General features: G+C 36.8%; 1 protein-coding gene across 1 annotated transcript in view; it reads right to left on the bottom strand.

Annotated features, from left to right (window-relative positions):
* Window positions 1-5,951: 5,951 nt before the first annotated feature.
* The window catches only part of cblb (Cbl proto-oncogene B, E3 ubiquitin protein ligase), a 200,784-nt gene continuing 182,964 nt past the window's right edge, over window positions 5,952-23,771 (bottom strand). Inside the window, exons 14-17 of the mRNA XM_072585385.1 lie at window positions 22,159-22,293; window positions 15,972-16,115; window positions 7,973-8,086; window positions 5,952-6,834 (exon numbers count right to left, since the gene is read on the bottom strand). Coding sequence (XP_072441486.1) covers window positions 6,554-6,834; window positions 7,973-8,086; window positions 15,972-16,115; window positions 22,159-22,293 — 674 coding nt within the window. The 3' untranslated portion in view covers window positions 5,952-6,553. The remainder of the gene's footprint in view (window positions 6,835-7,972; window positions 8,087-15,971; window positions 16,116-22,158; window positions 22,294-23,771) is intronic.

The following is a 23,771-nucleotide window of genomic DNA, read 5'->3' as shown; positions in this document are numbered from 1 at the left end:
CAGTCTACAGTGAATTATTTATTTAGTGGTAAGAAATAATCAAAATTCTGCTTCTCAGCCTGTTCAGGTTCAATGTGCTTTGAACACACAGGAGAGGTGGGGCATAGAGTGCTCCCAAGATTACATCAGCTGCAAACTAAATTCTGAATTACTGTTATCCAAAATTTAGAATCTTTGACTAACTGTGCCAAACCTATTGGATCGAAGTCTTGAGGAAGCTAAAGCTGATATCTGAACTTAAGTAGCGTTTACACTAAGGACAGAATTTAAAATAGAACAAGAATTCCCATTATTTATCATTACTATTAACATTTTTTTTCTCCAGAAGTTACCAATGCATGGCATTATTGCCACAGAAAGCTGTGGAGGCCAAGTCACTGAGTATATTTAAGACCGAGATAGATAGATAGGTTCTTGAGTAGTAAGGGTTACATTGGAAAAAAGGAGAATGGGGTTGAGAAACTTATCAATGATTCAATGAGACTGAATGGCCTAATTTCTGCTCCTGTGTCTTACTGTTTAAAGAGCTAGATATTGAAAAGCAGATTATACCACAGCTCATGAATGATTGATAGAAATAAGTTCTGAAGAAGTCATACCTAAATCAAAACTGTCACACTATTTCTCTCCACAGATACTACAAGACCTGCTGAGTTTCTCCAGCATTCTCTAGTTATGTGACAGGACATACTTTTTTTTAATCCCACTTACAAAACCAGTAACTTGGTCACCACTGCACAACAGAAATCAGGAATTTTAAATAAATGGCAAACTGAAGTAGTCCAGGACTCTGCTAGTGAAGATTTATGTTTTGCTTTTTCACATTCATTCCAATGTTCATTTTTAAAAGTTGGTAACAATACATGCCTCTTAGTAACCAATTATAATCATTCATATCTCTCCCTTATTCTGAAATTAAAGTTGACCTTTGATAGAATTAGGAATTTAGTTAAGTGGCAAAAAAATTATGAAAAATAAATGCTTACAGCTGTATTTCTCATTTTTGAGGCATTTTCTTTGCTTTTTATTGATCATCTGTCTGACATAATGGCTTGTACCTTGTTAGAGTGGGCCATCTAGTGGCATGCAATGTTAGAACCCTAGAAGTCAGTGTATTTCCTCAATTAATAAGAATTTAAACTTTGTAAATGAAAGAAACCAATACATATGGATGGTGAAATAACAACAGCCAAACTATAATATTTAATGCCTTTCTTGGAGATTTATTTTTAAATTACATGTGAGAATGAGACTCAACAACTTCATTAGTTTCCTTTGTTGTTATTGCAGTGCCAGCCAACTACTCTAGCTCAAATTAAAATAATTGACCTTTTCACAAATGCAAGCCACAACTTTTTGTCGTGAGTTCACTTTGAATTTGATGTGCAAAGCCAACAGATTCTTTAAAACAAGAATGAAGGTGACCTGTTTGTGCATGGTAATGAGTAGAATGAGATAAACTAAACAGTATGCTATGCCAATTCACTACTTATCTCTTTGTTTATTAATGTATAAGTCAACCAACAAGTTCATAGAGAGCTTTTTTTTCTGCAATTAGAAAATGTTTTCCCATAGCTTTATTTATTGTGCAGTTTAATGGTTAATGTCAGACAGACTGCATTGGAGAAAGTTATACTTTTGCAGGTTAGTTTCAAGACAAGGCAAGTTTAAATAGCATTGTTCAACAGTAATGTCAAACAAATTTATAAACTCTTGCTTGCTTAAGTTTCTGAGAATGCAGAATTCAGATAGACCCTAGCCATGTCCTAGTCCTCATGCAGATGAGTACTAGTGCAAGCATAGCAACAAAGAAAATGTATAATTCACTGCCTTTTAAATCTTCCTTGAAGTTTCCTGGCTCAAGTTATGGTGGTCATGATTTACAGATACACTCATTCTATTTAGCTCTTCTACCACCGACACCTCAGTTTCCATTAGTTCCCACAGAATTAGCCCAATCTGAATAGACCATAAGTTTACTGGATAAATCAAATTATCCAAATTCCATGCTGGCTCAGCTATGCTAACAAGACTCCATAAATTCCCTGAATAACTTTGGTTTGCTAAAATCTGTCATTTGCAGAAGCAGTCCAAAGTGTCTCCAAATCACTCTAAATTTTAGTCTATGTCCCTCAGCCACAGACCTCCAACTGGTGAAAACAGATGTACATGCATCATCCCATCTTAATATAGCAACCGGAACACAGCTAAAATCCACAAGAAAACAATGGGTGCCAGTAAACTTTATGGAGCCAATTTGGAGACTTACGTTGACATTCTACAGCCATTTTGTTTTCGCTCAAGGAGGGTTGACTTGGCCATTCATAACAAGTAATTATATCAGGTATAAGTAAATTATCACAAATATTCAGTTAAGTCTGAATTATTCACTAAATCTTGAACATTCAATATTCCTGTGAACAAGTGCTCAGAGGAAAGAAAGTAGGACATATTCTGTTGTAAATGATAAAAGGATACTGTGCTAATCAACTTGTAAGTACTTAATACTTCAATGTAAATCCACCATAAACTACTCTTATGATGCCTCTATTCAAAATGCAGGTAACTAACTGGAGGCAGATCAACTATTTTTGAAAATATTAGAATATTATTACTTCCCTAATAATTAAAATTTGCAAAATCATCAAGCAAAGTCAGTTGGTGATTATATACCAGTGATCCTGTTTATAGTGTTAAAAAGATTTTGTGATTGCAGTTCAAAATGACAAATCCAGTCCTCCTGTGTACTAAAAGTTTCTAAATACCAGCATCTTGAAAGAAAATAATATTTCACTCCAACAATAAAAATGTTAAAAAGAAATGGACAATTTATTTGTTAATACTAATTTAATAAAATATTTTACAAGAACAGTTAAAATATTTAAAAGGTTATTGAAAACTCAGAATTCAAAGAGGGATCAAAGAATATGGAACACTGTATAAATTAATTACATATTACTATTTTGCCATGTGTTAGACAAATAATAAAAGGGCATCCTTTTCAATGAAACACTGCCTTAATATGAAAATAAACCTAAATGAAAAATAGTTTATTATATAAAGAGTCCTCAGGTCGTACCTGATTTCCAATGAACTCAACCAACAGAATGAAGAGGCTTCCTTAGCAGTGCACTGCATCATCTCAGGTGGGTGAAGAGTTACTGTTCAGCTCAGAGACAGACTCATTGTCAACACATCACACCATAAAACAGCCATTCAACAGCACTACAAATGGTTACATGGAAAAACAGGAGGTGCATATGTAAGCTGAAAAACTAAGGTTGTTAAATTTCTCCAGGCTCAGAGTAGCTCAATATCACCTGTAGGATAAAAGAAAAATACAGGGGATGCTGGAGAAACTCAGCAGGTCTAGCACCATCCATGTATAAAGAAATAATACATATTTTGAGTCTTATCCACTTGTTTTGAAACATTAACTCTTGTTTCTCACTCTATAGATGATGCCAGATCTACTGTATTTCTCGAGTGCTTTCTCTTTTTATTTCACCTGCAGTATAATTAGTTGCTATAGGTCTATACATTTTTCACAGGTTTTATCTAATGAAATATACAAGGTCCTATAATGTCAAGAGTCCTATGAAATATAACAATGGCCTCTAAATACTCAAAAAAAGTCACCGACCTTAAGCTTTCCTAGTTCAGATTTTATGCATAAATATAGACCATGAATAATACACATATACGATTATGGGTCCTGCAAGACAAAAGCCTTTCAATTTTACCATTAATGGACATTATAGCTATTTAGTCTCAAAGACATAAGGAAACTAAATAAGACATGCCAACTGGTGCAAAAATATGAAGCTAAATAGAGATTGAATCAAAATCTGTATATAGCCAGCACAAGAATGTAATTCACAGTTAACTAAGGGAAATCATTTGGCAAGGCAAAGGCCATTACTGAAACTGATTTCAAAATCTAAGTTCTAATAACTTGATAGCTTTTCTGCAAATCTAAAATACACTGAGGCATCCATCCCAAAATATACAAGTTTCCACTGTGCAGAGCAAGTTATTAAAACTGACAAATTATTTTTCAGTCTGAATATTTTTTTAAAGTACACTTTAACATGACATTGATAATGAGTAACAGCATTATTGAGAATTGACTGTAAAACTGCAAAAATATCAAAAATATTTAACATTTTCAGTAACTTTTAAGGGAAAGCAGCAATACACCCATTACACTGATAGAGGTAAAAATCACAAACTGTGGATGCTGGAAATCAAAAACAAAAACATTGCTGATAAAGCTCAGCAGGACTGCAGCATCTGTGGAGAGAAATCAGAGTTAATGTTTCAGGTCCAGAGACCCTTCCTCGAAACTCAGATTGTCACTGACAGAGGTATTATTTTGATGTAGATTGAGGGAACAAACTGAAGACCAAACATTCCAAGCCCCATCTACAACTGACCCCCGTTTCACAGGTAACACAAAAAATATCAGTAACTAAGGCTATTTTAAATCTGAACTGTGTAAAACAATGATATTGACTGGAAATGGAAATCACTGCTGCATTATTACCCAATTTTACAGCAAAGTCAAAATTACACCCTGCTCCCCCACCTTATTTAATCCAATAAAAAAATTGAGCTATATTGAGTGCATTTAGATACTCATAAACAGTAAAAATAAAAAATGCATTAAAAATATTTTTACTAACCCCCATTCCCTCAACATTAATTTTTTAGAGATCCACTAATAGAATGTAATTTACTCATGCTATTATATAGACAGACCAAAAGATGGCAGTATAATAGCATAAGACACATTTTGTACATAGTTGATAGTGAAATATACAGGACAGTACCAACGGAGACACAGAGATAAAGAAACTACCATAAACCTGTTACTGCAATTTATGAAAGATATATTCATTTAATAGCCACAATGTTATACATAATACAGTCAGTGACTTAAATGGTGATTAGCTTTAATGCTTTCGGTCTCGAGTTTAGATGACCATAAAACTGCTCAAAGTAAACAGCTGAAGTCAGATTTCAACTAGTATGAATTACTCAGCCTCAAAGCTATGAAGCAAACCTACAAAGTTACTGACTGAACTTAGGTTACAAAAGATAGTCATAATTTACATAATGATGGATATTTGCCCTGAGTTTTGTTTCACCAGAATTTATGGTGACACAAGACAAAGTTGAACCAATGAACCCTTCATGAATGTAACCTAGAGAACAGACATCAACAAAACCAAGTTAATTTATTATCCCATTATTAAGTAAAGCAAATAAGATCCATTACCAATGTGAAGAAAGGAGTAGATACTTCATGAATTGGCAAAGACTATTTGCTATTTCACAGTCTTTCGGCACAACGTTAACAGTGCAAAACTAATCCTTTCACCGGACTGAATAATCGGCTGACACTGGTTCTGACACTGGTTCTAACACAGTGAGACCAGACTTGAAAACTGACGACACTTACTCTTTCCAAACAAAAGGGCGCTGTCATTCATGACATCAGTAATAATGGTATTTGTTTTACTCCATGCTCACAAATAGCAAAGTTGATGTTCTTATCCTGCTACACAGTTCTATTAAAATGTTGGCACATAATCAAATGGAGGCAGTTTTACATTCAGTTGGCCATAATCAGTGTATAAATGCAATGCTGTGTGCTGTCTCTGATGTTTCTGCTTCCCTATAATCCAGCATTATAAACTATTTTAAAATTGACCCAACTATGTCACAATTCACAAAGGTCAGTCAGCATTTTTTGTTGCATTAACTAGAAACTAAATCAATTTTGTTCTGTCGATACAACATGAATGAAAGTAGCTGGATCATAAGACATAAGTGGAATAGAAATTATTTTTAAAATGCTGAAGGCTGTGCACAATGGGAACCTGCCAAGGTTACAGTCAAAAATTACCTTGAAAGGCTATACATAAACAAATATATGTAACTGCACATTCAGAAATGAGTTTTTTTAATAAGGAAATTTCATTTTATCTCAGAAAATATTCAGTAGTGAAGGCCACATGCTTTTTGCACCTGTTGATAGACTGAAATGCAGCAAATGAAAGCATCTTCAGAAAGAATTATTTTAGTCTGTGTCTAGATTAAATGATGAGGGTGGAGAGGTCAAAACTGGCAGTGTGTCCCCATCAGTGCAGATGACATGAAAGGAATGCTGCAACAAGGCTGACTGATCCCAGAGTCCACATGTAAAAATTCTGAGACCAATAAGACCATATATCCACTTAAACAAAGTTCAGATGACTTTCAAAAATCTTTTGATAGCAGTAAGCAGCAGAGATCTCAAGCAATTCACAGGAGTGAAATTCAAGGACAGTAAACTTTCTTCTCAGTTGAACCCTGATTCTTTACGTTATGGCTAGTAAAAATACATAAGCATCATTCTCTATCTCCTACCAGAAACTTTCTCAAGAAACCCACTGAAAGAGACTGTAGTCAGTCAATGCGCAATTGATCCACCAGTTGTATGCTACTTTAAAATTCAATGCTCCTCAGAAATTCAGATACTTTTCACTTGCAGATGAATAGCTCCTTGCTATGGATTGAGGCGTGGTGAAATAGGAGGAAAGCAGGCAAATTCTCTGAGAATACTTTGTGCCATCTCCACATTATTGTTAGCTATTGCAAGGGCCCGTTTTACATCTTCAAAGGAGTAGCCTTCTCCCATCAGTTTTGCAATTTTAGCATCCACATTTTCTCCTGCTTGGCTACTGTGCAAAGACGTTGGCTCTTGAACATTACTTTTCTTGTGGTAACTATCAGGTGCAGTCCTGCGGGGGAGTGGTTTAGGTGGTCTGGCTGGAGCTTGTGAACTATCTGAAATAGAAAATAATGCAATGAAAGACTAAAGTCCAAAGACACAATGACAAGTGAAAACTGTCAAGCAGAGGAACCTCAATTATCTGAAGGACACGGGCGGGGAGTATTTCATTTGGTTAATTGAATGCCAGATAACATAGTTTAGCCAAGCATCGGGACCATGTGAACTTGCCAGATAATCTGATATTCAGATAATCGAATGCCGGATAATCAAGATTCCTCTTTACTGGATCATTATCACTTTAGTTTGTTGTTGGGCATTTTGTTACTAAAATTCGCTAAGTAGTGCATCAATTTGTTAAAAACTAACCTAACGTGCATGACTTTTTTTTGTATAACCTCAATAATTCACAGCCTAACTAAAACTTTGGCACATCATCAAAAAATTACAATACAGAGAAGCATGTGCAAACGTCAATTGTAATTCCTCAGTAAACAAAATTTTGTAGCTTATTAAATCAGCCAATCTGGTTTTAATAGTAGAAGCTTTGTCAACTTAAAGACATTATACCTCTCAAAGAAAATCTATGTAGTTACATCCTTTTCAACACGCAAGTTCATCAAGCCAAAAGTATACTGGAAAGTGAATCAAAGTCAATACCATAACTAGAATGTGTGTGGACTTGCATAGAGTTGTACAGCATGGAAATAGACTCTTTCGTCTAACTTGTTCCTGCCAACCAGGTATCCTAAAGTAATCTATTCCCACTTGCCAGCGCACTTGTCCTTTTTCCCTCTGAACCATTCCTATTCTTATACCCATCCAGATGCCTTCTGATGTAATTGTACCAATCTCCACCACTTCTTCTGGCAGCTCATTCCATACACAGATCACCTTCTACGAGAAAAGGTTGCCCATTAGGTCCCTTTTAAATCTTTTCCCCTCTCACCTTAAACCTATGCCCTCTACTTTTGGACTCCCCCACCCTGGGGGAAAACAATCTTGGCTATTCACCCTATCTATGCCCCTCATGATTTTATAAACTTCCTCGTCTCAGAGTGACCAAAATAATACCATTATCACATATCTGAATAATTCATCTCACATTCAAGATTAAAAAGATTATCTGTGCCCAACAGACTATTTGGTTCCAGTTATACTTGGTTTCTTCAGTTCAGGTTTTCCATCTCATACCTGCCAATGATGGAAGTTGGTCGTATTCTTGTGACATCCTGTTGGATTTCTGATGATCTTCTACCATCCTTCTAGCTGGAGGTACTGGAAAACTTGCCGGGTCAAAGACAGAATCTATTCAAAAAAAGTGTTGAAGTAATTCCTCCTAATTCTTTTTCAATTTATACTGAGCACTTTACCACACACAGGTCATTCTGTTATAACACTCATTTTGTCAATGCTAATTTGCTGTAACGTGATTGACGAATTAGCAACACTGTTTCTAAAGTGCAAACTTTTAAAATATGTATTGGCTGTAATGTGATTACAACGCCAGCACTGTTTCTAAAGCTCAATTTTTCTATAACATGGGGTTGTACAAGAAAGCAACCAACACATTATTGAAGAACTGACTGCATTTCAGATATGTCCCAAAATGTTTTCTGTAAAATGCATTACGCAAAGTGAGTTACTATGTGGACAAGCAAAGTAACCATTTTACATAGGATATAGAGATACCAGTTATCTGTTTTCAATTTGGTTTTTGAAGTTCCAAATGAAGACACCAGGAAAACTCTTCTTTTTGAATAATCCTTTAGCATACAGACATAGACAGAGTTTTAACATTTCTACATAACGAACAAAACCTCGAATAATGCAGCTTCTCCCTCTGGCCTGCACTGGAGGGTTGGACTGATTTAAGTGATCAATTCCTGGACTCCAACATATTACTTTTTGACAGAGAGAAAATAATTGAAAGCTTGAGTGTGATTATCTATGGAATTTAACTATGAACTATGGAACAGCAAATTTCGCGAGGACTGTTTCACCTATTGACAAAGTACTCTATTAACTTTTCCGATGCTATCCTGCTGATTCTGACATTTTCCATTCTCCATAAAAAAAAATTACAAGTTGGGTTTCTGGAGCATTACATTGAAAATCAACTAGCAGTTGGGTTATTTTACATTTATTAATACACAACTAATAACAATGTTACAAAGAATTCTGGGTATTAGTGATCATTATTCACTAAAATATACATTAAGTTTAAATGTGACGTAGCTGAAACTAGGGTTTTAACTCTGAAAAAGTGAACAGTAGTACGTTGGGCATGGTCGAGTAACAAAATAGACAAAAGATTTGCAACTGAATGATCAATGGTTAGCATTTAAAGTAGCACTACAAATATACATTCCGCTTAGGCACAAATTAACTGTGTCTAACCAGTTAAAATTACAGTGCATTAAAGAAAGAGGATTTTAAGGATTCCAGAAGAAGTGGCAAGCCTGAGGATTGGGAGCAAGTTAGGATCTAGCATTGGAGAACTGAGAAACTGATAAAGAGAGAGAAAACATGAATGTAAAACATCAAGAAACACTTAGACACATGAAAACAAGAAGATTGGCTAGAACAAATGTGGTTCCAAAATAGATGCAGACAGGAGAAGGGAAATGGCACAGAAACTAAACAATTACTTTTTTTGTGTCTTTTCATGGAAGAGATTACACAAAATCACACAAAACTATTGGGCAACCAAGGGACTTGTAAAAACCGAAGAACAAAAAACTATTGCTATTAGAGGTAGATTACAACTGGATAGAACGAGATGAGTTTTACCCCTCAGAGTGAAGAAGCTATAGAATTAATTTGATGCATTGGTGGCTATCTATCAAAATTCTATAGATTCTGACACGTTTCCCACAAACTAAAAAATAGCAACTGTAATCTCAGTATTTAAGAAGGAAGGAGGGGAATGGGGAACTATAGACCAGTTAGTTTTATCATCTGTATTAAGAAAAATATTAGAATCTATTACAATGTGATAACTGGACACTTAAGTAAATAATGGTAAAATCAGGCAGAATCAATGTGGATTTATGAAAGAAAAGCAATATTTGGCAAACCTGTAAGAGCTTATTGAGCATGTTACTTGTAGGTACACAACAGGTAGATAAATAAAATGAAAATGCATGAGATTGGGGGCAACATACTACAATGGTTTGAGAATTGGTTAGGAAATAGACAGCAGAGGATGGCAGGTTATCCCCCATAAGGTGAAACATCCTCTCCACATCCTACCTGTCAAGATCCATCAGGATCTGGTGTTTCAATAAGTCATCTCTTACATTTCTAAAATCCACCAGATACAGCCTGGCCCAACCAATTCTTTCTTATGTGGAATAGCAGTTTGACTTCTATTAGTTTATTAAACTATCCCTGAGCAGATTCTAATGCATTTACATATTTCCCCTAAAGACGGTGACCAATACCATACATTGCATGTCAGGAATAGTCTCATCAGTGCCCTGAAGTATAACCTCCCTACTTTTGTATTCAGTTCCTGTGATGGTAAATTATTACATTCAATTCACTTTCTGAATAAGCAATATGCTTCCAGTCCAACAACTAAGGATGCATTGCTGAACCTGGTTCTTGGAAATGAAATGATTCAAGTGGATCAAGTGTCAGTGGGGGATAAACTAGGAGATCATGAACATTGTATTATAAGTTTCAGGATGATGGTGGAAAATGGCATTAGTCAACCTAGAGTAAGAAAAATGGATTCCAATTGGACAAGATAAAGCTAGGTTGGACAGACAGGACGAGAGGTTGGCGGGTGAAAAACAGTAACTGAACCTTCATAGAAGAGATAGTTCAAGTTATGTTGTGGCATATTCCATCAAATGGGAAAGGTAGGATGAACAAATCCAGAGCTCCCTCAATGACAAAGAGGGTAGAAATTAAGATAAAGAAGAAAAATGTGCTTAAGATAGGCATTTCGTTGATAATATAATTGAGAATCAGGAGAAATACAGAAGATTCAAAGAGAAGGCAAAAAAGCAAATAAGCAATTATGAGAAAAGGCTGGCAGCCAACATAAAAAAAGGTTTTCCCAAAGTCTTCCACAGGCATATAAATGTAAAAAATTACTATTAGAGATGAAAACTGAGATTTAGTCTTAGAGTTGGGGCATGGCTGAGCTGTTAAATGAGCACATTGCATCAGTCTTTACCAGAGAAGGAGATGCTTCCCAGGCTATAGTGTCAGTGAAAGGAACTTATCACAGGAAAGTTCAGAATAGAAATTTTGAATAGACTGTTGGTCCTTCCAAGTTGATAAGGAACTTCGACCAGATGAGATGCTTCAAGGATTCTGAAAGGAGTAAAAGCAGAAATTGCAGGGGCACTGACAATTATTGGTATGCTTGCCTAAATTGGTCAGTGCACTAAGTACAGGAATTGAGACATCATGTTGCAATTGTACAGGACATTGATGAGGCCACCTTTAGAATACTGCACTCAATTCTGGTTTCCCTTTAGAGGGTCACTGCAGACTTGATAGGCAGAATGGCCTCTATCTGCACTGTAAGGATTATATGATCCTTCTTCAATAATGATACCAAGATATCTGTCTCTCCAATACCCTGGTACTTCTCCTGTGACCAAAGAAAATTTAAGGATTAATTTCAAGGCCCCTGCACTTTTATCCCTTGCTCCCATTAAAACCATGGGATATATCTCAAGGCCCAGGTGAGATGTATGTAACTGTTAGTGCACCAACATTGATAATATTGTATCCCTCTCAACCTTAATTTGTTCAATTACATCAGAGTCCTCTTCCCTGACTTCTATCCCCACATCATTCTTTTCTATCATGAGTATAGATGCAGTACTCCTTTAAAACCTCACCCACATCTTCCAGCTCCACACATAGGTCTCTCATGGGCCCCACTCATTCCTTGCTTATCTTGCCCTTAATAGAACTTGTAAAATGGCTTTGGATTATCCTTTATTTTACTTACCACATTTTTACATATTGCCTCTTGGATTTCCTAATTTCTTTTGTAAACAAGTTCTGCACTTTCTTCACACCCATAAGGCTTCTGATGTTTTGAGCCCTTGATATCTACAATAAGCTTGATTTGGAGACACACACTCCCACATGCACCCCCTCACAGACTTAAGACACTCTGCACTCACTACACACACACACACACACACACACACACACACACACACACACACATTCTCACACTCACAACCCCAACACAGACAGACAGACACACACAGACAGACAAAGACCCACATGCACACATATTTTGTGGGGTGAATTTGTACTTGCAGAGTTACATTGCACTTTGCTCAAAAACTGCATGAATTCATGTAAAACTCTTATCTCACTTTTTAGATTAGAATCAATCTAAAAATCAGGTCATAGACAGAAAACACAGGGGGCTAACACCTTCAACATATTGTCTAGCTATCACCATTGTTAACAGCTAACCCAAGAATGCAACTTTAAAATTTAGGTTTTGTGATTTACACATGAAAGAAGTAAAACTATCACTGTATTCTAATAGATGAAAGGCTTAACAGACAATCAATTTTTCAATGTATAATTTCAGTTAGATCACACTACAAATTTTTGCTATAATTTCTGTCTTACGATCGAGCCCACTTGATGAAGGAGCGTTGCTCCGAAAGCTAGTGTGCTTCCAATTAAACCTGTTGGACTATAACCTGGTGTTGTGTGATTTTCAACTTACAATAAGCTTGCACTTCTTTCTTATCCAATCCTGGACATTCTCAACAACCCAGGTTCTTTGGACATTTTGGTCCCACTCGTCACCTTTATAGAGCACATTGGACTTGCACCATCACTATTGACAATGTGAAATACTCCCAAGGCCCTGATGTAGATTTTCCTACAAGTGGCTGCTCCATGTCTGCTTTGGCCAGGTCCTGTCTTATTGTGTTAAATAATTGGGACTGCAAGTGAGGCAGGTAAGGGGACCCAGAGGGCAAGAAGCTCAGCATTTGCAATTGTTCAAGTAGTAAGAGGATTTTTCTGCCCATCTGGATGACAGGGGGCTAAACTAAATGGCCAAGGCACCATGGCACAGGAACCCAATAAAGCAAGGGCTGGGGTTGGGGATTGGAGAGAAAAAGTAATGTAGTGGTCTTGGGAGACAGTATAGTCAGAGTGTTTGACACTGTTTTCTGCAGCAAGAGACCACCGGTTGCCTATTGATTCCAGCTTGTGGAACAACTGCTTAGAACTAGAAAGGTATGTGTAGTTGAACAGCATACTCACTTTCGTTCATGTAGGTACTAACAACATAAACAAGACCAAAAGAGGAGTTTCTGCAAAGTTAGTATGAGAAGCCAGGTGCCAAATTAAGTAGAACCATGAGGGTCATAATCTCTAGATTATTACCTAAACCAAATTAGCATAAAACAAATCAGATTAGAAAGGTGGATGCATGCTCTAGGACTTAGAAGTATGGGAAGTTGGTCCTGTTTCAAGGAACACTAGCACCAGTTCTGGGCTAAGTGGGACCTGTAGTAATGGAATGATCTCTACCTGAATCATGCAGGGGCCAGTGTTCTTGCAAGCCACATAACTAGCAAAGTAGAGAGGATTTTAAATGGGTGGGTGCAAAGGATCACATTTAGGGGCATATGGTAAATCAAATAATAGAGCTGAGGCCAAATGAAAAGACACTAATATAAGAAATGATAAACAGACTCTCTCAGGAAGAGATAGTACAAATATAAACAGAAAACCAACAGATAAGACTATAAGTTACAAAAATAAAACAGATAAAACTAAAGACTTTGTAGTTAAATGCATGTAGAATGAATGGAGAGGGGAATTAGAAATAAATAAGTACGGTCTGGCATCCATTACAGAAACCTGGCTGCATGATTGTGTGGACTCGGACCTAAATCTTGAAGGGTACTATACCTTTGGGAAGGTCTGGAAGCTAGGAAAAGATGGAGGGATGGTTCTGTTAGTTTAAGATGAATGACAGTTACCCATTTGCACTTACTCCTCAGCCTATCACTTTACAGTATATGGGTTGCTTTGAGTACAACTCACCCATTCTCTCCTACTGTTAACTCTTATAATCACTTAGGGTCATTATTCATCTTTTCTTCAGTCCTAGCCTGCTGGCTATAATCTCCTTGTTTACCTGTCCTTTTCATATCTTTCTCTCTCTCTCTGGAATCCATATATCCACCCATCCACTCATATCCCCCTCCCCACCACAAAACACCTCCTCTCTTCAGCATAAATATCACTTTTTCCAAGCTGCTAACAGGTCTGATAGTCACGAGACTTGAAACATTAACTCTGCTTTGTTTCCACAGATGCTGTCAAAGCTGCCGAGTTTCAGCAGCTATTCTTGTTTTTTTTTCAGATCTCCAGCATCTGCAGTTTTTTCTGTTTTACTTTAGTCGAATAGAAACCTAAGTTCAGGAAATCAGGATGTGGGAATAGTTAAAGTAGAGATGATGATTAGTAAAGACAAAAATTTGGGAGTGTTGTATAGGCCTCCTAACAATAATATTATAGTAAAGTAGAGCATAAAGGAAAAATGATGGGAGCTTATCAGAAAGTGAAGATTTTAATCTTCATATAGACCAGAGAAGTCAGATGGACGAAGTTAGTTTCGATGAGGATTTTTAATAATGCTTTTGGGATAAATTCTTCGAACAACATGTTCTGAAGCCAAACAGCCATGGTACCATGCAATCAGATAGGATGAATAAATAATTTTATTGCAAAGCCTGCCCTAAGAAGCATTAATCATAACATGATTGAATTTTACATTTGGTTTGAGGGAAAAGGAGTGGGCCCAAGACCATTTGTTTAAAAATTTAAAAAGGGCAATAATGAGGCATGAAGAAAAGCAGGCTAAAGTGAATGGACACATTCGAGTGCTAGCCATTTAACAGAATACAGATACATTCAAGAAAGTAGAAAAGTCTAAGGAAGAGACTCACCACTGAAATGTTAACTCAAAATTCTAAAGACAGCATCAAACTTCAAGGTACTATTAATTTTTAAAAAAAGTTTTCAAGCAGAAGTTGCAAACTGAATAGGATGTCTGATACAGGTTGAGCAATGCATTGTAACACAACTATAAGTCTGCAAAAGTTTATAAATAACTTTCTTCTACATTTGTTCTACATTTGTTCTATAAAAACGGAACCTGGTTTAAATTACCATGGCTTAAAGAAATGGAGGAGAGTTTGCAAGGCTTGATTGTTTTTGAATGATCTTGGCTCCAAAATATACAAATTAATTTAGTGTGACTGCTTCTCAAAACATCAAGAAACAATTTAACCAAATGTTATCTAACACAGCAAGATTGCAATACTTGCAGCTCCAAAAAGGTACAGCACTAAATAATACCAGATTTGAATTCACACTCTAAACTAATGAAATGTGCTCAAGCTCATCATGCCAGTCAGCCCTACTGGGAATCCCCAGCTGTCTCTCAAACAGCTCTGGTCAATCCAGCAGAAGCAGATATGGAAACTGAAGTGTACAATAAATGACAAATAGGGGAGTCAGGGCAAGAGAAAATATAAATTTAGTTTTGAAAATATAAAAATGTATACAAGTATCCAGTACAAATATGATATATTAAAATTCTTAATATTTACATTATTTACATATTTACTGTTAGCACCTTCAATAAAGGATTCCTAATTCACATTTAAAGTAAAACTAGGTGACTAAACCTGTGAAATGATACTGCATCCTGCCCTTCCTGGCAGCAATGCAGTGTCACCCCTGGTTCAGGTATAACTGAAGCAGTACACGTTTACGTAATCTGCCTTCATTACAAATGTGGACATAAAGCTTGATAATGGAAAGATAAAGACAGAATGCAACACTTTAAGATGTTACATCTGTTACACTCTGGTTGGACTATCTCCAACTCTCAAAGTTTTCTTTGATAACTATGTCATGTTCACTTGCTCTGTGCAACACCGTAACAGTTTACTATATTAAAAATGTTTGAAGTGGACTAGACAAACTTGAATTGTCATTTAAAAGAAATCACTTGCTAGTAGTCTGCTGTATATCGCAATAAACTAATGAAACACCATGGAAGTTTTTAGTATATTTGAACAATATCTGTAAATCTGTAATCTGTATCTCACCTGTAATCTACTTTACACAACTCTTAACATAACCTATATAAGAAAAATTGGATTACCTGCACTAAACTGGAATGGACCATGCCCAGATGTAGGTCTGCTGCCTGAGCCAGAAGATCTGGGCAGATCTGGGAGGTTAACTCGTACAGGAGGTGGGGGTGGAGGCAATGACAGAGGGATGCTGTCAAGTGCATTATCACAATCTGTGGGCAAAAACATACACAAGTTTAAGCCAAACGATAAGGGTTTGCATTGACATACAGACTTAAATCACTCGACAAGGTATTTAAGAACAACCTCAAATTCAAAATCCAGCATGGAAAAATTGGAGATTAATAGTTAGCAGTAACTGTAGCATTCAACAACTACAGCTGCTGATTTTCCACAGAACACAAAAGTAACTGGCTTCTTACAACACAATAGTAGAAATGAAACTCTGCTAAAAAAAATGGAGGACGGTCCCATTGCAACCAGGTTGCAGGTGAGACATAAATTTCTAAGCATAACCTTCTATCTCGACTGTGATGAAATGTGCCTTTTAGAGGGATTTGTTCCGTCCTGTTTCACTTGGAGAGGTGTTGTCAATCTGGTGCTGAGGTACTTGCTCCATTGAAAGCAGAGTAAATAGCTTTGGGTTTTTTTTAAGTCAAAAGAGGTATGAGAGGGGTAGAGTCAGGCTCAGACAGACCTAGGGTTTTAGTTTTGTTTCAGTTTTTAGAGTTGAAGCTGCTAGATACAGCGCTCTCTCTCTATATACTGCTTAAAAAGTTTGAGTTCTCTCTGCTGCGAGATTCATTCTGTCAGTGTTCCTTCTCTGGGACTGGAGGAGACAGCAAATGAGCGAATCTGTTTTGCTGAATTTGCCTTTGCCAAGGGTCTATATGGGATGCTGCTGATTTGGAACAATTGAGGAGTATTGTTAAGTATTTTGTCAGAATTAAAGTTATGCCAATTCTTCATTTTATGTTTGTATTTTAACTGTGGCACAAGAATAAAGTGTGTTTTGCTTAAAACCTTGTTTAACCAAGTGAATATACACTTGCCTTTAAATAAGAGAGAAGTTAGGATCTATTTTCTTGATATGTTTTGAAGGCGTTTGGTCTGGTCTATAACAATTCCACCCAGAAGTATGCTAAACTGAAGCCAACAACAACATCCAAATCTCCACGGCACCTATTAAATTACCAACAGACTGCTTGAATAAAGATGTTTAGCTGTCTAATGCCTACCTTAGAGTCAAATATAGGAAAAACTAAATGCAAGCATGGCTCCGTTATCACAGGATGAGGTCGTCTGGCTCATTGTACCTGCACAATTTCTATTATCTTGTGCTAATCTACCTTCTCCCATATCCCAGCACACCATTTCCATTCAAATAATTGGTTAATGCCCTTTTGAATGCCTCAACTGACCCTCCAACCAATACATTTTCCAGGGAATAGGTTATGAAATGTAATCCTTGCAAAACGTGGTGGACGTAGATTCAGTTAAGACATTCGAGAGGGCATTAGCCGATTGTTTGGATGGAAACAGTGTGCTGGGACATAGGAAAAGGCAAGAGATTAGCACTAGAAAAAGAGCTGTGCACATGAAGGAAAGGTGATGAGAGTTTTTTTCTCACATTACCTTTCCTTCACATGCACATTACTTTTTCCAACTCTCCAATGGTCAAATTAAAGTCCTCCTTCATAAGGAGTGTGAGATCAAAGAAAAAGTTTTGTTTTAATTGACGATAATTTGGATCCTCTAAGAATTAGCTGCTGCTATCACATTCTTGCCCACCACAGCACACTTTCATTTGCCTTCCTACCTCCATAATCTATCCATGCAATTCTGAGCAGGCCCCAAGAGATAACCTGCATCAGCACAGTTGAAAGGCAGCATTCTGCAAAATTTCTCCCTCAATGTTTCTCAAAATGTTTTCAGGAACAGGAATAGGTCAATAGGTTCCTGTAGAGTGTGTGGTGCTGGAAAAGCACAGCAGGTCAGGCAGCATCCGAAGAGCAGGACAGTCAATGTTTTGGGCAAAAGCTCTGCATCAGGAATTTCAGGCTTTTGCCTGAAACATCAACTCTCCTCTTCCTTGGGTGCTGCCTGATCTGCTGTGCTTTTCCAGTACCACAGTCACGACTCTAATCTCCAGCATCTGCAGTCCTCACTTTTGCCCAATAGGTTCCTGTAGCCTATGGTGCCATTCAGTAATATGATGACTAATGAGTGCCCTAGTAACATACAACTATATTTTCCCCATAATGCACTTTCCTCAATTTAAAATTAATTCACAAGCATCAAGTGCTTCTCACCTTTAGCCTTGACAGATCTAGCTCTAATGAATAGGCTATGTTACCTAATCCTAAACACACCAAGCAGCAAAATCTCTTTTTTTTTAAATCTACCCTATCAGATCCCCTTAATATCGTAAAAACTTCTATCAAGTTGTTCCCTCATTCTCTAAATTTTATGTTTTATGTTTTATGAGTTCTGCAATTTAATTCTTGCAGTCCAAGTATTACTCTAGTAAATAGATTGTCTTTGCAGGGAGGTCAGCATCTATCATTACAGCCAAATAAAGGTTTAATCCTCAAAGGAACTGAAACATTATCAAACTTTGAGGGAATCTGTAATCCCTTACAATGGGACTGAAAAGAAACCCAGCATGGTATTGCTTGAAACAAATTGTTGAAAGGAATTATGATTTTTTAAAATATTTACCCTATATGCATTGTTTATATTATTCCAGGAAAATATACTGACAATGAAATGATTTAAATAAATGATGGAAATATTTGTGCTCTTGATCACTTGACTGAATTTAGTTGCAGATGCTGCAGCCACAACCTTGTATCAACATTCTTGTTTAAGCAAGAACATGCAATCAGGAGGGCAGACTAAATAAAGTGTAAAGACAATGTTCAAACTAATTAGGATTATTATTTCTGGGACTCCAGATATGCTTCAATGGGTAACTCGACAGTACTGATTCCAAGTATGAAACACCCTAATCTGATCCTTGGCCTTTGCACTGTCAGCAGGTCTCAGGCAGGATGGAAAGAGGAATGCTATAACTGACTTCAGTGGTGCAGGAGTCGGTAAGCAAGAAGGTTGGTTCATCAAAGAGCAAGGTTTTCTCTCCTTCAATCCCTTTAGCTGTAAAGGGTATATGTGACTTATATGATCACTGCTTACTTTGTAGTCCCAAATATTAAAGCAACTGCAAGAATTGAAATGACAGTATGCAAAAGTGCTCAAAGACTGCCGATCCCTGCAAAGCATAAATCAAAAAGGACCGTAAAGCCAGAAAACTGAGGAGCATACAGCAAATGTTCAGGTATGAAAAGTGAAAATGCTTGAGAAAATCAGCAGGTCTAGTCAAACCTGTGGAAAGAGAAACAGGATTGATGCAAAACACTAAAGTCAATGAACCTTTCAGCTCAGCGAGCAAACCTACATCCAGAAACTCAACCTGAGCTACAAATCTTTTCAAAACTCGTGAACTAGAGTCAACATTCTGGTGGTTATTCACAATGCTCAGCTTGTTTTCCTACCAGTCTTCCTCCATGGCTGACCTGAGTTTTTTTTTTAAGAAACATGGAAAATTAAATGCATCGGCCATTCAGCCCATCGAACCTGCTCTGCCATTCAGTATATGATCTAGCTGATCATTGAATTCAGTTCTTGCTCTTGCTTTCTCCCATAGTCCTTTAGCTAAAGGAACGAAAGGGTATGTCAACTCCTTCTTGAGAACATTCCAATATTATGGCCTCAACCCCCTCTCTGTGGAAGAGAATTTCACAGGCTCAGTACTCTCCGGGTGAAGGAACTTCTCATCACTGTCCAAAATGGCCGACTCCATAACGTTAAACACACCACTGACCTGGATTACCTGGTCATCAGAAACATTCTTCCTGCATTTATCCTGTATAGTTCTGTTATGATTTTACAGGTTCCTATGAGAATTCCCTTCATTCTTCTAAACTCTTGTGAATACAGTCATAGCTGATCCAGTCTCTCCCATTTTCTTGCTTTGTGCTAGGGTTCCCAGGACTCCCAGATCCCTAGCAATTATAATTTCCTTAATCGTGAATAGTTTCTAAATCATGCCACGACTATTTTCTTCAAACAATTATAACACAAGCCTGAGCAGGAAAAATAAATCTCTATTTTACAAAGGTGGGTTTCTAATCAGAACAATTGTATTCTTGGGCCTTGTACATCAATGTTTCACAAACATTCAACATGAACAGTAACAGAATGTTACAATTAAATCCTTCTAAACCTAACAGTCCAGCAAGTTGACAAATGAGTTTTTGAATAATAAAGATCAGAAGGAGTCATAGCTTTTTTTTTTGTTTTTTTTTCAGAAAGGGTCATAAATATCTTGTCCAATCTGTGTTGTGTGAACCAATCTCAAGTCGGATATAAGCAGATAAATCTAAAATTTCCATTAACACCCCAAGATAGGTAAAACACCACTGCCACCCAACACAGCTACTGAAACCGAACATATGTAGACAGCACTGGAAAGCTCAGTGGTGCACTTCACTCCAGAAATTCATGCTAACAATCAAGACTCATTTTGAAGACAGAGACTGACCATTATTCAAGAATTTGTATCCAGCTGAGTGCCAAGGAGAGATGGTGAGGACAGAAACACAAGGGGAGTAATTGGTGAGGAAAACAAATTTTAAAAACTTGTTTGTTAAAGATTGCTTTAAAAGTGACCAAACTTTAACTGTTCATTTTATTCAAAAATAAAAATGTAGGTTAACAATTGCTTTGAATGTATTACAATCCAGTACAGTCAACTAGGCTCACATTTCCTTTTTCAATTAGTTATCAATCTCAAAGCTTATGTTTGATTTTGGACCTACTTGGATAAATGCACATGTTCTCTGACATCTAAAAAAAAAATTAAACCTTTACACCTTTTTCACAAGATTACTGAATAGAATTAAAAATTAACAGTATCTCCATTATGGTAGCTGCATAAATGTGGCTAAATGCTTTGACAGGCCACACTAACTATTCAGGAATCACTGAGGCCAAGATACACAAAGAAAATCTGTTTGTTACTTTTGTCAGAAGCAGTACCCTCAAGTGAATGTAAAAATTATCATCCATGCTTAATGCCTTTCTGTCCTTCTCTAAAATGTTTATTTTTGCTTCATTGTTTCCATGGCTCTCTGACCAAAAGCAAAACACCCATGTATTTCTGCATTGATGCTTGCAAAACACTTTCCCTGCAGTTAATTTCAAATAAGTTTCTGAATTTTAAGAACCCTAAGAAAGATTGTAGAACGGTAGCAAGTCCTATTTTGCTTAAACGCTAAACTTAAAGTGCTTCGTTTAAACCATGATCATTTAAACCGTATCTCTATAATTGTTTTGATTTAACCGTTTTATTGCTGTATTTGTTTTAATGGATGTTGCAGAATGTAAGTAAAAATGTAATGTCAGAAGTGTTTAAGTTTTGAACAAATTGGCTCAGCCTTTTCTACTCTACAGAATGTTGAGGGGCTGAAGAGAGATTTTGTGTTATTTGTTTGTGAAGGAGTTGCATATTTCACACATTGGTGTTTAGAATGAGACCAGTAAGGTTGCTTCAAAGCATTTTGATTGGAAGGAAAGTTGCATGATGTGTTATAACCATAACAGGTTAACTCCAGGGTAGATACTGCAGCTTTGCAGCCAGGACTGAGAGCTCCAGCAATCTCCATCCTACTGACTGACCCCTAACTGATATCCATGAATGGCCAGGAGTAAGCAAACTAGGAACCTAGAACTTTCATTAGTATTATGGGAGCAGGACATGGAATCATTGAACCTCAGGTAATCTGGACAGGAAACAGACATTCAAACCTGCACCGCCAAAAACAAAAACAGAAATTGCTGAGGGAGGTGACCCTCCCTCAGAACTCACACAACCAGATGTTCTGTCTTCACTTTAAGGTCTGAAGATTTAAGAGCATTCTATTGGCAAACTTTTTCCAGCTTGGTCAGTACGAAAGTAAGAAGTAGATTGGTAAGAGGATGAATCAAATAAGTCTCACAGAATGAATTTCAATAGAATGGGAAGTAATTCTTGTGACATTTAATAAATGGAAAGGCCCATTCAATAACAGTAAGATTGCCAATAATCTGATTTTTTCTGCCTGTCTTACATTCTGAAAATGAACACTTACTTAGTCATAATTGGAGTCATGATGTTAAGACCCTATTATCGCATTGTCATCAAAATTACTATACCTGGAGGAGGAACTAAAAGATCATAATCAGAGGGTGTTCTGTTCAGAGAGGAGCAGCTGGGTTTTTGGCTGTCTTTTGCCGCAAGTCGAGCTGGTGGTACGGGGGCTGGAACAACTGGCATCTCAAAAATATCATCTGGAAATACCAGAAACATATTTGATTCATTTGCAATTTTATACAAAGGTTTTTCCTCCTCATTTCCTAAGAGGTTAGTGTCAAATTAGACTATAGTTCCACTAGTTGCCTCCACAGTGACTACTTATTTTGCAGAAGCCTACAATGAGTGTGCAAGCAGACTATTGAACCAGAGAAGATAACAATGTTGAGCCTGGTCATGTGATCGCACATCCAATCCAATGGGGTTTTGTACAAGAAACAGGAAGGAGACCCCCATTTGACTTTCTTGCACACTAGCCCAAGGTTAGTGGGGCTAAGTGAGCATCACAATTGCTGCTCTGGCTGAAATTTGATGTGTGAAAACTGAACACAATCTGTATAGCTTAGTGTCATACAATCATGTCAGACATGTTTTCTTTGGAAAACACAGAACATTTTGATGAACAGTACATGATAACCAACTCTCATGTAGTAGCTACAAACTTTGGAACAAACAGAGAACAATTTTCCTTAATATGCAAGCTTTTGAGAACAACAATTGAGAAAGGACAATAATTTGTAAAGAGAAAAAAAGATACATTCCATCGTTTTGTTGTTGAACATGACTATAATGGCCAATCAGAATTTTCTACAGGGGTCATATATTCTAAAAGGACTTATTTGGCCAGTGTTATATTAAGTGTCTATCAATAATGTAATCTAGACTACACAGCTAGCAGAGGAACTAAGACGTCATAATCAAAGGGCATTCTGTCAGAAAGGAACAATTTCTTGGATCAGTGAATTAAAATGAGCAACTTCTAAATTTATTTTAGACAGGAAGAGGGCACTGAATGATCAGCAGGGAAAAATTATTGTTGTATGATCTATTGATTCCAAGTCATAAATAAACTACAATAAATATGAAACAACAATGTGCATTTCAGAGCTCCTTTAATGTTGCAAAATGTACACAGATACCTCAAATCGGCATTATCAACACAATTGGATATTAAGACACATATGGAGATTTTAAGGTAGATGACCAAATGCTTGGTCAAAGTGTTAGGTCTTGAAGAGTATCCTAAAGGAGGCGAGATTAATGGAGTGCCTTTAGGTGAGGTATTTCCAGAACTTAAGAGTAGGACAGCTGAAGGGATAACTGTCAATGTCACTAGGCGAGAGAAGTTTGTTAACCATCATGAACTTGACATTATTTTTCCAAGTTAGTGCACAGTAAAATTATTAATAATTTTTATTCAAGTGATGTGCTTAATGCTAGCAACTGTTGCCCATCACTAACTGCTCTTAAGTGCAGGGCTTGCTACGCGATAAAGATGGTAGATTCCCTTCCCGTAAGGACATTAGTGAACTATAATGGGCTTTTATGAAAACTGAGGACAGTTTTATGATCACAATGGCCATGTCTATCTTTCAATTCTAGATACTCTTAAAATAATTAAAAACGAATGATTCTGTCATAAAATGTTAATCATATTTTTTAACTGGAATAGGTA

Source organism: Chiloscyllium punctatum, chromosome 15 (assembly GCF_047496795.1).
Source record: "Chiloscyllium punctatum isolate Juve2018m chromosome 15, sChiPun1.3, whole genome shotgun sequence".
In the NCBI taxonomy this organism is placed as follows: Eukaryota; Metazoa; Chordata; class Chondrichthyes; order Orectolobiformes; family Hemiscylliidae; genus Chiloscyllium; species Chiloscyllium punctatum.
Note: the sequence above shows the minus strand (reverse complement) of the source record. Positions and strands in the feature narration are given on the sequence as shown.